This window comes from Salmo trutta, chromosome 20 (assembly GCF_901001165.1).
Source record: "Salmo trutta chromosome 20, fSalTru1.1, whole genome shotgun sequence".
NCBI lineage: Eukaryota > Metazoa > Chordata > Actinopteri > Salmoniformes > Salmonidae > Salmo > Salmo trutta.
Window position 1 is genome coordinate 45,189,122 of NC_042976.1, and position 15,905 is coordinate 45,205,026.

Here is a 15,905-nt window from a genome sequence, read left to right on the forward strand (position 1 = left end):
CTTAACACTGCACAGCTGATTTAAATGATCAAAGCTAGATGATTAGTTGATTATTTAAATCAGTTGTGAAGTGCTAGGGCAAAAACCAAAACGTGCACCCCCTGGGGTCCCGAGGACAGAGTTTGGGAAACCCTGGTCTAGACAAACCCTAGAGGCATCATCATTTGCCAACCAACAGATGACAGTGGATCTGTTTGCCATTTTACAAGGGCAAGGTAAAAGAAAAACGACTGAAAGCTGACCCCGGCTTCATGTGTATACATATTGTTAGCTACACAGAGCAAGTCCTGTATTTGACAGCCGCTTCTTTCACTCCAATCCAAACCTGGCTAGTCAGCTGCGCGTGACCTGCCACTCTGTCTGGCAGAAGGTTCTGACAAGCCCTCGCGCTCTAGGCTGTGCTTCAGGTCAATAACAAAGCGGGAAATGATTAGTAGTTCTCCGTTTTCACCATAACAACTTGATTCATTTGAATAAAGATGCTTACAATCGAAATCCTATACTTTTGTGCCAAGAGAATATACGGCTTGGCTTTTAATCCTCCATTTCTAGCGGTGGAATGGAAGCCTAGGCCTACCATGTAGGCTAATAAAACATTTAAACATTTCTTAATGAGGACAGAATTCAACAGAACAATTTTTGGGGAAAATAATCCAGATTTCTCTTCCACTACTACAAATGTATTCAAATATGATAAATAAAATGGTCAACATTGTTTCGTAAGGATCTGAAACAATATTTTGATGCCACAGTTTGAGAATTAAAAGATTGTTATATGCCTATGGATGTTAGGCCTATAACCTACTGTACGTAGGCATATGCCGGACAATATAGCCTTTAAATCAGAGGCAAAGGTATGTCGACTTGATGCCAAAACTTCAGTCATATCTTTGAACACATTAATTACCGCACATTTCCTCACCGTCGTTATTTACGCCAGCGTTTCTGACTCAAACTGTTTTATGGGCTTTTAACCGTGTAAAAACAAGATGCTTATCTCGACAGAAAAGCATTCATTAATCAAGTCGTTCTTTCAGTTTCAAACTCCACGTAGGTTTGAACCATAACACTGCCGTGGATAAGAAGTGGTCAGGCTTTGGAAACATTGTTGTTGTCGGTTCATTAATTACATGTAGACTAATTATAGTAATTCGATCCTTGAAAAAAAAAAAGTTGCTTTTCAGCGTTTCCAGACGTTGAAGCAAATATAGACAAACGGGTAAAAAAGGAAATTAGTAAAACGTTTTCGTCAGGGGAGAATGGTAGCCTATCTTTCCATCGATATGAAGGTTATTTGTCTAATATGTGTGCATCCACGGTGATATTTTTATTACCTTTGGTCTTGGACCCAACCTGGCAGCCTGGTCGCATAGACTAGACGTAAAATAATAAACGTAAATCCGGCCCTGAAATTAGTATGATATGTTACCTTTGGTATGATTAAATAAGGCAGATAGTTACTTAAGGCAAAAACGAAAGTAGGGTGGATGGCTGGGTGTATAACGCCCAAAGGTTGCGAGTTCAAGTCTCATGGACAACTTCATAATTTTAGCGAATTAGCAACCTTTCAACTACTTAACCTAACTCTTAAACTATAATACCCAAAGGTTGCGAGTTACTACTTTTTAGCTACTTTGCAAGTACTTAGTATGTCACTTAACCCTAACCCTTTAACCTAACTCCTAAACTTAACCTTAATCCCTAGATAGCGTTAGCCAGCTAGCAACTCAAAGGTTGCGAGTTCGAATCTCACGACGGACAACTTTTGCAATTTAGCCTAATTAGCAACTTTTCAACTACTTTTCAACTACTTAGCATGTTAGCTAACCTTTCCCCTAACCCTAACCTTAACCCATTTAGCTAACCCTTCCCCTAACCCTTTAACCTAACTCCTAAACTTCACCTTAACCCCTAACCCTTATCCTAGCTAACGTTAGCCAGCTCGCTTATGTTAGCCACCTAGCTAGAATTTGTAAAATATCATAACATTTGCAAATTGGTAACATATATTGCACGTTTTGCGAATTCATTACGTTATGATAAGTTTAGCAAATTCGGAACATATTGTACGTTTTTGAAATTCGTAACATATAACACGAATTGAAATTCGTAACATATCATACGAAATGGGTGGTGGATATCAACAAATTCATACATACCATATAAAACGTAACATATCATAATAAACTGAACAAAAATATAAACTCAACATGTAAAGTGTTGGTCCCATGTTTCATGAGCTGAATTTAAAGATCCCAGAAATGTTCCATATGCACAAAAAGCTTATTTCTCTCATATTGTTGCATATTGCATTTATATTTTTGTAAAGTATAAATGGAGGGTCCCGGATTTACGTACCGAATAATATGAAATACTCAGACCAGGTTGAGCCTGGAATAGTTGTCAATTGCAATAACATCTGTGATGACTTAAGCATCAATTATTTCAACGCCTTGTTAAATTTTGGAACCCTCTATTTGAGGCAGCAGAGTAGGGGACAATGAGCCTTTGATAGAAGAAAAGGTAGCCCTGTAAACAAAGCAAAGGACACTGCTTTGTGTGACTTCTGCATCAGAAATAAGACTGTTGCTTGTCTGTGCTGAAAATGGGCAGGCTTGCAGGGCAACATTTAATATTTAATCAGAACATTCCAGAAATGAATTCAGAATATGCCTCAGTGAAATGTATGGGCAATGTTGGATGTAGGCTATTTCCCTCATTTATTAAGATGGCATGGAACCCATCTCTTTTAGTCCGTCGGCTGGGCCTATGGAGCATACTGTAGGCCTATTATAGAAGATGATACAATTGTCCATCACCTCCCACCACGCGTTCACCTGTCTTATGTTAGCCCTAACTGTGCGTTTATACTAGAAGCAGCGTCGCACGGTGAAACATCAGAAGCCAAACATTTTTAATGGAAGCAAAGCGAGAGAAGTGGAGTGGGCAGGGGACCTGAACCCGAGGGAGCTGAACAGGGCAGGACTAAAGTCAGAGAAAGCTGAACTTTATCTAAATCAAAGAAAATCCTTTATTTAAATATCGCAACGGGAGTGACAAATCGAAGCTCACCATAGCTTCCAACCTCTACTAGATTGGTTGACAATGGCTGTTGATACCTATCACCAGGGGTGCAACTTTCACTGGGGACGGGGGGGACAATTTGAAATTACACTTTTGTCCCCCCCAGTTTTATCATTTGATTGGGATAGAAAACGAGGCAACGGTGTGCTTTAGGACAATGCGGACGCCTCGAGCAGTTGGGTAGTCTGTTTGGAGTGTTTATCAGACTGGATAAAACTTTTTTTTTTGTAATAAATAAAAATGATGTCCCCCCCACTTCTAAAACCAAAGTTGTGCACCTGCCTAGCACTACCTAGCTTGCCAGCTAGCTTGTTAGCAACCAAATGAGGGTGAGGCTAGAGAGGCCAAAGATCGTCTACTATATCGAAAAGATAGTCAAGTGACCGCTCTAACAATGGAAATACATGTACACTACCATTCAAAAGTTCAGAGTCACTTAAAAATGTCCTTGTTTTTGAAAGAAAAGCACATGTTTTGTCCATTAAAATAACATCAAATTGATCAGAAATACAGTGCAGACATTGTTAATGTTGTAAATAACTATTGTAGCTGGAAACGGCACATTGTTTATGGAGTATCTACATAGGCATACAGAGGCCCATTATCAGCAACCATCACTCCTGTGTTCCAATGGCATGTTGTGAACTGAAGATCTCGTACTACTCCCTTCACAGAACAGCGCAAACTGGCTCTAACCAGAAGAGAAAGAGTGGGAGGCCCCGGTGCACAACTGAGCAAGAGGACAAGAGATAGTGTCTATTTTGAGAAACAGATGCCTCACAAGTCCTCAACTGGCAGCTTCATTAAATAGTACCCGCAAAACACCAGTCTCAACATCATCAGTGAAGAGGCGACTCCGGGATGCTGGCCTTCTAGGCAGAGTTGCAAAGGAAAAGCCATATCTCAGACTGGCCAATAAAAATAGAAGATTAAGATGGGCAAAAGAACACCGACACTAGACAGAAGTACTCTGCCTAGACGGCTGCGTGGTCCCATGGTGTTTATACTTGCGTACTATTGTTTGTACAGATGAACGTGGTACCTTCAGGCGTTTGGAAATTGCTCCCAATTTGCTCTACAATTTTTCTTCTGAGGTCTTGGCTGATTTCTTTTGATTTTCCCATGATGTCAAGCAAAGAGGCACTGAGTTTGAAGGTAGGCCTTGAAATACATCCACAGGTACACCTCCAATTGACTCAAATTATGTCAATTAGCCTATCAGAAGATCCTAAAGCCATGACATCATTTTCTGGAATTTTCCAAGCTGTTTAAAGGCACAGTCAACTTAGTATATGTAAACTTCTGACCCACTGGAATTGTGATACAGTGAGTTATAAGTGAAATAATCTGTCTGTAAACAATTGTTGGAAATATTACTTGTGTCATGCACAAAGTAGATGTCCTAACCGACTTGCCAAAACTATAGTCTGTTAACAAGAAATGTGTGGACTGGTTGAAAAATGAGTTTTAATGACTCCAACCTGAGTGTATGTCAACTTCCAACTTCAACTGTAGATATTCCATAAAAAATAGGCAATTTCCAGCTACAATAGTCATTTACAACATTAACAATGTCTACATTGTATTTCTGATCAATTTGAATGTTATTTTAATGGACAAAACATGTGCTTTTCTTTCAAAAACAAGGATATTTTTAAGTGACACCAAACTTTTGAACGGTAGTGTACATGTCCTCAAAGATGGAAGGCAGGCGGTAAGAGGCGATATCAGGTGAGACCATTCTAGCCAATTAGAGGGCAGATAAGTGTTGAACAACAGGCCATAGAGATAGATAGAAGACATAATTTTTTTATCTGTGCCATTATACCATCTGTGACAGCATGGGCAGCACCATTGAGGCTATCTCCATTTCAAAGTAGTCCATTTTTTTCATTGGCTGATTGCTCCCAATTTGTAGGAATCCCCACCTAGATAGGTACTTTAAAATGGTGGAAGCCCTCAATGGCAATGTCCATGCTAAAATTGATTGTACCCATGATGAGTCTATGACAACAGGCAAAACTCCAATATAAAGTTTTTTTTTTTCAAAGTTGCCGACATGCCTGCTAACATCAGCGCAATCGTAACGACCTAACCATTATGAAACTTCTATCCAATCAAATTATCTTCACGTAGCAAATTAGCATTTTTTGTTGTTGTTCTTGACCAAATTCAACACTCTCATTGACACCCATACAAAAATTCCTCACTTCGTGGGCTTTATTTTGGTGGACAGATTTTGGGCTGCTGTGGCTAGATGAGTGTCGCTTGTAAAGTGTAAACAGCTGGTAAGGATAGCTTAGCTTTCGTTTCCTAAGTCGCTTGGAACAAATGAGTGCTCCTAACTTTGAACAATTACATGCCTTCTTGATGGAGTGTGGCATATAACAGCATGACACGTAACTGAATAGAGCCTTCCCACTGCACAAACTGGTTGAATCAATGTTGTTTCACCGTAATTTGCCAACGTATTGTGACGTGGAGTCTACGTGGGAAATACATTGGATTTGAAAAAAGTCGTCAACCTTTCGGGACATTTGAAAAAAAGTAATCAACTGTTGTTTTGAGAGTGACATTTCAACCACAGGAATATGTTATCATGGTAACCAATTTAACAGACAAACTATAAAATATGTTGCATTTGTAGCTTTGAAACAATGTCAGATATTCAACGTTATATCCACTAGCAGAAAAAAACAGTAGGCTGGATAGCACCTCCCACTGGGGGTGTTGATATATCTACAGCTATTCATTTGGTCTTCTATCCAGTGTTTTAACCAAGCCCAGCCCTGCTTAACTTTGATATTGTCACTGACTACTAGCAGTGTGCTGTATTGTGAATGATAAGATCTCACTGTTGCTATTGAAGTCATTCCAAAGGGTAGGTTTAACAGAGCAAATGAAATGTAACCATCGTTAAAGTCATACAGTATATCATCAATGATAATATGTGTACATTTTAGTCACTCTGGATAAGACGCGCTTATCCAGAGTGACTTACAGGAGGATTATTTAAGATACTGTTTGAAGAGGTAGGGTTTCAGATGTTTTCGGAAGATGGGCAGGGACTCTGCTCTACTAGCTTCAGGGGGAAGCTGGTTCCACCATTGGGGTGCTAGGACAGAGAAGAGCTTGGACTGGGCTGAGCGGGAGTTGCCCTCACATAGGCGTGGGAGGGCCAAGAGACCTGAGGTGGCAGAACGGAGCGTTCGTGTTGGGGTGTAGTGTTTGAGCATAGCCTGAAGGTAGGGGCAGTTCCGCAGGTAAGCACCATGCTCTTGTAGTGGATGCGAGCTTCAACTGGAAGCCAGTAGAGTGAGCAGAGAAGCGAGGTGACATGAGAGAACTTGGGAAGGTTAGACGAGTGCCGCTTGTAAAGTGTAAACAGACGGGTTGCTGTGTTCTGGATAAGTTTCAGGGGTTTGATGGCACAAGCGGTGAGCCCAGCCAACAGCGAGTTGCAGTAGTCCAAACAGAGAACAAGTGCCTGGATTAGGACCTGTGCCACTTCCTGTGTGAGGTAGGGTTGTACTCTAAGGATGTTGTAGAGCATGAACCTGCAGGAGCGGGTCACTGATTTGATGTTTGCAGAGAACGACAGGTTGTTGTTGTGTGGTGTGCATAGCCTGAGGTGCCCAGCCTTGAGAGAGTGGACAGGAGGATCTGATGGTTCACGGTGTCAAAGGCAGCGGATATGTCTAGTAAGATGAGAATAGAGGAGAGAGTCAGCTTTGGCAGTGCGAAGAGCCTCCGTGACATAGAGATGAGCAGTCTCGTTTGCGTGACCCGTCTTGAAGCCTGACTGGTGCGGGTCAAGAAGATTTTTCTGAGAGAGATAACAAGAAAGTTGATCAGAGAAAGCATGCTGAAGTGTTTTGGAAAGAAAAGGGATACAGGTCTATAGTTTTTGATGTCAGATGAGTGTTTATTTCTTGAGGGGAGCAACTCAGGCCATTTTCAAGTCAGAGAGGATGCAGCCAGTGGTCAGAAATGAGGTGATGAGTGAAGTGAGGAATGGGAGAAGGTCTCCAGAGATGTCTGAAGAAGGGAGGAGGGGATGGGGTCGAGCGGGAAAGTTGTCGGGTGGCCAGACCTCACTAGTCACAGGATGTCATCTGGCGAGAGAGGGGAGAAAGAGGTCAAGGCATAGGGTAGTTCTGTGTGAGTTAGACCAGTGGACTCAGTAGGCTGAGTGAAGGAGTAGTGGATGTCGTCAAGTGATTGACAAAGTCATCCGCAGAGGGGGTGGAGGATTAAGGTGGGAGGAGAAGGTGGAAAAGAGTTTCCTAGGGTTAGAGGCAGAAGCTTGACATTTAAAGTGGTATAAAGTGGCTTAAGCAGTGGATACAGTTGGAAGAGAAGGAGGGAGTGGAAGGATGATATGTCCTACGGAAGTTTAGTGTCTTGTCAGTGTCATAGGAGATGACAAATAGAGTCAATCGCAGGACACCAAACAGAGTAAAACATACGTTTTTTTACTCTAGGCAAAGTTCATCATACAAAATCCACGCAGGGATAAAACAATAACTATACATACAACGAACACGACCAACAGTAAAACAATAACGCACAAAACATAATGAATATCAGAGGGTTTAAATAGGGAAGTAATCATAACAAAATGGGAACCAGGTGTGAACAATCAAGACATAACAAATGGACAAAGAAACATGGATCGGTGGCAGCTAGAAAGCCGGTGACGATGACCGCCGAACGCCGCCCGAACAAGGAGAGGCACCAACTTCGGCGGAAGTCGTGACAGTTCTCCATTTTTTGCTCAGCTGCTCGCAGCCCTGTTCTGTAAGCTCGTAATGAGTCACTCAGCCACGGAGCAGGAGGGGAGGGCCGAGCCGGCTGGGACGAAAGGGGACAGTGCGAATCATAGGATGCCTAAAGGGAAGAGAGTTAGGGTCGAAGAGGCAGGAGACAGAAGGGAAAAGGATTTAGCAGAAGGGAGAGATGATAGGATAGAAGAGGAGAGAGTAGTGGGGGAGAGAGAGAGCAAAGATTGTGACAGTGCATGAGCATCTGGGTAGGGGCTGAGTGGTTAGGGTTGGAGGAAAGGGAGACAGAAAAGGAAACAAAGTACTGATCAGAGACCTGGAGGGGGGTTGCAGTGAGATTAGTAGGTGAGCAGTCTCTAGTAAAAATGAGGTCAAGCATATTGCCTGCCTTGTGAGTTGGGAGGGGATTGGGAAAGGGTGAGGTCAAAAGAGGCAAGGAGGCGAAAGAGAAAGTTGGAAAGAAATGAATCGAAGGCAGACGTCGGAAGGTTGAAGTTTCCAAGTACGAAGAGCGGTGAGCCATCGTCAGGAAATGAGCTTATCAAGGTGTCAAGCTCATTGAAGAACTCTCCAAGGGCACCTGGTGGGCGATAGATAACAATAATGTTAAGCTTGAGTGGACAAGTGACAGTGACAGCATGGAATTCAAATGAGGAGATGGACAGGTGAGAAAATCTCAATTTAGGAGAAATTAGTAGACCTATGCTATCACATACTATCGGACTGTGAGAGAAAACAGATGAAGAAAGATCAGCTGGAGTAGCAGTGTTCTCTGGGGTGATCCATGTCTCCATCAGGGACAAAAAGTAAAAGGACTGAAGGGAAGCATAGGCTGAGATGAACTCGGCGTTCTTCAACGCAGATCGGCAGTTCCAAATGATGCCAGAGACCCGGAATTCCACATGGGTTGTGCGTGCAGGGTACACTAAATTAGAAGGGTTGCAGCCAAGGGGTGGGGCGCATCTGTAAAGCCTACAGGTAGAGGTGCGAACAGGTATAGAAAACACACATAGTTGACAAAGCGAAAAAAGATCAAAATGAGAATCTGTAAATAACTAGGTAAGATACTCAAGTGAGAGGGTGGTGTGAATAACTCAGCAGGACATCTCGGCAAAACCGTCTTTGTTCCCACCACTGACACGACCGCCGCTTACAGCTGCCGCTGAGAAACCAGGGGAGACTGAATAAATAACAATAATTGCTGATTGCCTAGGAGAGGTGAAACCACTCCCCCTCCAATACAGCCACTGATTACCAAAACAAGTCCCTCATTGCCCTGCCCCTTGATCCTGGTTGATGTGTCAACGACTATCTGCAGATTTTGAGCAGTCAGCAGTTCACATACCAGTAAGGCCACCGGGAAATCGGGCAGCACTTAAAATAGATGGCCCCAGCTAGCAAAAAGACAGTACTAGAACAGATAAAGACAAAAAAAATAACTCCTGGAGATATCAGGAGTCCTCTAGCTATAGAATAAAGCTTATATTATTGAGGCCTATATAGCATTTGCGAAGTCATCAACAGCTATTGATTAAATTCAACTCAGGTTTCAACTAAAATAGACAATACATATAGGCCTAGGGTTTCAAGCTTTGGTCGATTTCAAATGTAATCTTCAAGTTAATAATTAATATGTTGGACTCACATCTTCATCTCAACCAAAAATCGATGTTAAAGAATAGCACTAAATCAAATCAAATTTTTTTTTAAAGTGCATTTACAGTTTGATTTGATTTGGAGACGTGAATCCAACATATCAATTATAAAAAAAATTGACAAGCTGGAATCAATGCCGGACTAACTCATTGGCACAAAATCTCCTTTAAATGTTGATATTTGGTTGCGTTGACAACCAAACATAATTCAATATCGCTTTTGCTGTACATTAAATAGCCTATTAACTTGTTGACAACTTAACAAATTATGTTTGATTCACATCTCCAACTAAACCAAAAATTAAAGGTTAGGATTAACCCAGTGGCTCAGATGAAGCTATTGAAGCATTAGATATATCTCTTTTAAATGTTGGTATTTGGTTGCATTATCAACCAAACACAATTCAATATGACTTTTATAATATGGTAAATAGCTTAAAGTTAAGGCTATCTTAGAAACGAATGTAACAGTATCTATTTTAACTTAAAATGAGAAACACATCCATGGCGACATTTTGAAATGTGCATCCCTTTGAATCAGTATTTTAGGTAGGAATTGTGCACCAATATATATATTTTAATATATATATATTTTAAAGCCTGTTATATTAAATTAAGTGCCCTTTAATATAGACCACATGGAGAATCCAATAAATCCACATTTTTTATATGATGACATGCCAAAATTCTGCATTTTGACATGTCCCTCCTTCCACCATGTATTGTCACCCACTTAATCCCAAAATGTCTCCAAGTTTCACCGTCAGCCCAAGATATTTTTGTTGATTTGACAAAGCTATTTCCGAAGATTATTATTTATTTGATGTGATTACTCATGTTATGGTCAACCCTGTTACGTGAACTGAACTCTAGTTTTAATATGGTGAAACTATTACTTCAAATTTAAAAAAAAGAAACAAACGTGTATTAGTCAAATCATCGACTAAAAGCTGGTGAGCTGGTTCTGCTCCTTTTTGAACATTTTCTGGTGTTTTGTGGTGGAAAACTGAGCAGGTCGATCATAACAGGTCAACCCTGTTACACATAGATAGGCAGGCTAGAAATGTTTAACAATTTCTTTTTTTTTCTGTGAAGCTTACATTCAATTGCCACTCCCTGTTGCACACAACAAGCTTCAATGGCAATCTTCAATTTAAGAAGAAATCAACAACCCTGTTTCTTTATTTGGCACTTGATAGGCACCTCTTGAGATGAAGTTGAACATGTGCTCTTTTGACATAATGTTAAAATGAGGTGAAATCAAAGTTTTTTGACCAAGTTACATTTCTCAAAAGGCACCAACTTGGTGGAATGACCCACATGTCTTCTTATGTAATCGTAGGAAGCTTGCATATTCAAGATAGCATGCAAAGGTACAGGTCTGGGGATCTTTACAATTGCTACAATAATCTGCACAGAATCTCGAACAGCATTGACGACTTGCACTATGTTTAATGTAATATCAACTGCAAACCAGGTCATTTGGTTCTGCTATTAGATGAAGCATAGTAACAACACATTACGTTTTTGTACAAAATATCTGGCGTTGTATTCCCATTTGAACTGTGCTGTGCTTTTAAATGGTTGAAAGCGCACTGATAACACATGTCTCAATGTCTCAATCAATTATTACCCAAATGCCCACGTTGAAATGACGTGATGTGCCCAGTGGGATGGTACTCTAACCACCAAAGAGAAAGCAGGCCTTGCTTTCTGCGTTTGCAATGACAAACACTCCCTTTTCAACGGAAATCATAAAGACTGGTTAAATCAAACACTTATGTTAGAAAATGTAAACATATTTAGTATATACATAAAAAAACATATATACTTCCCATAGGCAGCAGACATAACATTTAATTGACTTTCGCCGTAATTTGAGGCTATCTCCTATCTGTCACAGGCCTAATAAAAGTAATAGACTTTGCGAATTTACTTGCTTTGTGTGATAAACAGACCAAAAATAATAATAATTAATAAAAATAGTTTTGTTTCAGCTTGCTTTTGTTGTTTTCTAATAGCAGTTGTTAAGACAAAATGCAATAGACAAGTTAATGCAGGAAAATTCTACGTGCCTGACTTGCATCAGACCATACTCAGGTTTGCTACAACAGACTATTGCAATGGAAGCCCCTTGCATTTAAAATTCGATCTGTATTGTTGTACCAACACCCTCAACATAATTTGCTTGTCTGACGTTGCTCGTTTTGTAGGCCTATCAACTAAGTCTTAAATTGGGGGCTGTGTCGCTTGATAATTGAGAGTGCTCTCATATGTTTCGGACAGTATTGTGTGGCACGAACTGAGATCTAATTAGAAAGCTATTCTATTCACATGCCACGCGGTTGACCAAGTGCTAGACGCGGGGCAAAACTGGGCATGAGGCCTCTCAAGGAACGAATGGCATATAGTCTGCGTCGTTTTCTTTGTAAATATGAGGCTACTCTTTGCTCGTTGTATAGGGAACAACTTGAGTAAAGTTTATAATTGGACACGTGTTTTTCTTCTGTCGGTAATTTGAAGATCAACTGATTCCTTTGTATCTAGCGCCGCTTTTTAAAAGGCAATGAGTGATCTATTAGGGGTGGGGGGGGGCATATGTGTCCTAATTAGGTCCTTTTCAAGCCTTTAGAATATACGCGCGCCCCCTGCTGCGAGCACCCCGCGGCCAGACATGGAAGGCCGGGAACTATTTAATGCTCGGGATGTGCGCTGCGCGTGTCACACAGTCCAGAGATTACAGGTGACGTGTAGCGCACAATCAGACGGTCCTCACAAGCACTTTATTTTGAACTAGGGACTTTTAAACTAGGCACCGATTTCGTGCAGCAGGCTACACGTGTTCTCCTGCCGGGTAAAAACAGCTTATTGAATTGAGCAATAAGACTTTAAAATGGAAGATGTATTATTTGACTTGGATCAAGATGATACTACAGACTTTGATTTCTGGGGCCAGATGGACCTTAACTTCCAGTTCCAGGCCCAGTTGGACAGTCTACTCTTTGACTGCACCACGGTCAGCGGCCAGCTTTCGCCCTGGTCCTCGTTCGGTGGCCAGTCCATGTTCCCGGACGCGCAGCTGACCTTCACAGACCTGGACTCGCAGTCTCCCGGCCTTGGCGCTGGTGCTGAAGTGGACAGCTCCTCGGCGGACGAGCCCCACGAGTTGAGCAAGCGCAGGCCGCGGCGGTTTGTGCCCCATCACCCGTACAAGATCCAGCGACACGCCGCTAATATCCGGGAGAGGAAGAGGATGCTGAGTATCAATTCGGCGTTCGAAGAGCTGCGGTGCCACGTGCCCACCTTTCCGTATGAAAAGCGCCTGTCCAAGATTGATACCCTGAGACTCGCCATTGCCTACATTGCCCTCCTGAGAGAAATATTGATATCCGGCTGCGACCCCAAGTCATATTTGGATGAATGCATGAAGAATGGTTACAAGAATCAAACCAATGCAATATGGAACACAAGTGGTGAGCAGAAAATACAAATAGCCTAATTACTGAAAAAGTAGATGTTGTCAGAACCATGTTAGATTATGCAATGAGATTACACTTATAAACAATTCGATTCTTTGCTTGAAAGATAAGCTTTTGAATCTGTTCCATTCAAAGATTGAAAAGCTACATCGAAACTGGTGCAAAAGCTCCGACAATAGGCTATATCTGGCCCCTAGATACTTTTGCCTCCCACGTGGTCGTAATTATATGCACTTACATGTAGAAATGATCAATAGGATAACTGAGAATGTGTAATGGCTATGACTTGACCAAATAGTCTATTACAGTAGACTCCCACTGGGCACAAACTGCTTGAATCAACTTTGTTTCAATGTAATTTGTTAATTTATTGTGACTTGTGGAAAATACATTGGATTTGAAAAAAAGTCATCAACATAAACCATTGTTTTAAAAGGTTGAATTTTCAACCCCAGGATTATGTCATTTTGGTAACCAAATTTCAACATAGCCAAACCTCATATAAAATGTGTTGAATTTCTACTTTTAAAACAATGTTAGATCTTCAACGTTATCTCCGCTATCAGACAAAAATAAATAGGCTGGGCAGCACCTCCTACTGGAGAATTGAGCAATCTACAGCTACCCTTTGGTCTCCCATCCAGGGTTTTAACCAAGCCCAGCTATGATATTTGTCACTGACTATTATTACCAACGTGCCAGTTGAGAGATCTCCACTTAAAAACGAAATATATTCACTGTTACTATGGAAGTCATTCCAAAGGGTAGGTTTAACAGAGCAAATGGAATGTTATCATACCTTATGTCAAATGTCATCAATTATACTATTTAGGCCGGTATAGCATTTGCAAAGTCATCAACAGCTATTGATTACATTTAATCCCGGATTCAACAAAAAATAGAAGATACATATGCCTAGGGTTTCAAAACACTGGTTGATTTAAAATGTTATGATATGTAGTGATATTTAATGGTGTTTTGGTTGTCAATGCAACCAAATATCAACATTTGAAGGAGATTTTTCTTCTGCTTGGATAGCACATTTTGAGGTTACTGTAACTATAAAGGTCTTCTTATGTAATCATGCATGTTCAAGAGAGAATGCATAGGTTGTTGGCTCGTCGCAGGTCTGTGGAGATCTTCACAAGTGCTGTAATAATCTGCGCAATCTGCGTAATATGGTTCTGCTATTAGATGAAGCACAGTGATAACACGTTAATCTGCTGTATAAATAAACAACATATCGGACATTGTATTCCCAGTTGAACTTTGCTGTGCTTTTAAATGGTTGTAAGCGCAGTGATAGACATTTGGGTGACAACTAAACCAAAAATCCGTCATTTTTTTTCTCCATTGGAATTTGGTTGTGCTTTTAGACGGTTGAAAAAAAAAACTCACTTTTGGCTGTCTTTTCTCGTGTTCGTCTTATTTCTATTTCTGGTGTGTTTTTATTCTACTTTACTTTTTAATAATTCATTTTTTATAGTATTATTGCGTTGTTGGGAAAGAGCAAGAAAGAAATCACTGTACTAGTGCACGTGACAATAAAAACTTTGACGTCATTACGGTAAATCTATATTTTTCCGTTGGAATTCTAGTTTGTAAACCAATACTGTATTATGCATGGCCCATATTTTATGACTTCATGTTGGGTGTGGGACATTACCAAACCCCATTTACGAAAATTGCAAACAGCAGACAGGATAGACCCAAGGAAGGATGAGGTATCCTACCAAGTGTTTCTAATTAAATTAGCACATGGAGAAGGGCAGCATATGCTAATGGCCGACAGCAAACTCCAAAGCTCATTGGCTCTTAATTGAGTTGGTGTCACTTAAACAGCTTGCTTTGTTTATGTTTGTTGTGTGTTTTATTCCCAGCTGTCTCTCTCTTTGGTGTGGGTGCTCAAAGGCTCCCCTTTGCCAGAGCACAAGTATTCTCGCTGCACTCAATGGTTGGCTGTGTACTTTAGTTAATCAATTCTGTGGGGCTCCACTCCAGCCATATGGAGGGGGCATTGAGGAGTGACTGTACCCCTTTGCTCAGCCCAGACCTGCGACTTATTAAACAATCATTCAAATGTATCTAAAGATGTATCTAAAGCCCCATGTTTGCCCTGCTTTTGTCCCGTTTCACTCTAGATCTGACAGCCCGGCTCTCCTGGATAAAGTGGGATTAACTCAGGATGGAGCGACCCAAGTACGTGGGGGGGGGGGGATTTACACCCCCTTCTCTGTCCGTGTCAATGGCAGCATCACATCAGGGGCTGAGTGACATCTGCAGACTTCTCACCAGGCCGTGCACCTCTCTCTGCAGCCATCCGCGCCCCTCACAGCTTTTAATATTTGAATGTGTTGTGGATTGGTAATTGAGTGCCAGTGTTTCTCTGGAGTTGCTTGTTGTTTTACAGTGAATGGGGGACCGGGGCCAGACTCAAGCCCATGGGGATGGTGCTTGTCACAGGGGAGAGAAGCAGGCTGGCATGGGACTGAATTAACCTTGGTAATAAAAAAAATAAAAAAAGAATCGTATGGAGTATCATACTGAAGTGTTCATTTGAAACCTTTTGCTGTTGTTCATTAGACACTGTTACAAGGGACTTGATGATGTAAATTAGACTGTGTGACACCCACATTTCAGTAAGTTAATTTATCCTAATGAATTAATCATTGTATTTATTTAAATTAATTTATGTATTTATTCGTCAATTTGTTTATTTATTTATTATTTTGTATTGGTCATTTTGTTTCTTTTGTATTATTTTGATGGATTAACATTCCTTTTTTATTAATGATTTATTCAACTTTTTTAATGTATGGTTGCTAGTTGTTTATCTTTAATCAATTATGTATTATGTCATCAAATGGACCATTTTGATATTCATACTACTTATTATGAAGATA

At 40.9% G+C, this 15,905-nt stretch overlaps 1 protein-coding gene across 1 annotated transcript; it reads left to right on the plus strand.

Annotated features, from left to right (window-relative positions):
• The first annotated feature begins 12,326 nt into the window (after positions 1 to 12,326).
• LOC115155367 (transcription factor 21-like) lies at positions 12,327 to 15,208 on the plus strand. The gene is made up of 2 exons (XM_029701928.1): positions 12,327 to 12,996; positions 15,144 to 15,208. Exons 1-2 carry the CDS (start codon positions 12,417 to 12,419, stop codon positions 15,179 to 15,181), a joined length of 618 nt encoding a protein of 205 aa, XP_029557788.1. The 5' UTR covers positions 12,327 to 12,416; the 3' UTR covers positions 15,182 to 15,208.
• Positions 15,209 to 15,905: the final 697 nt, after the last annotated feature.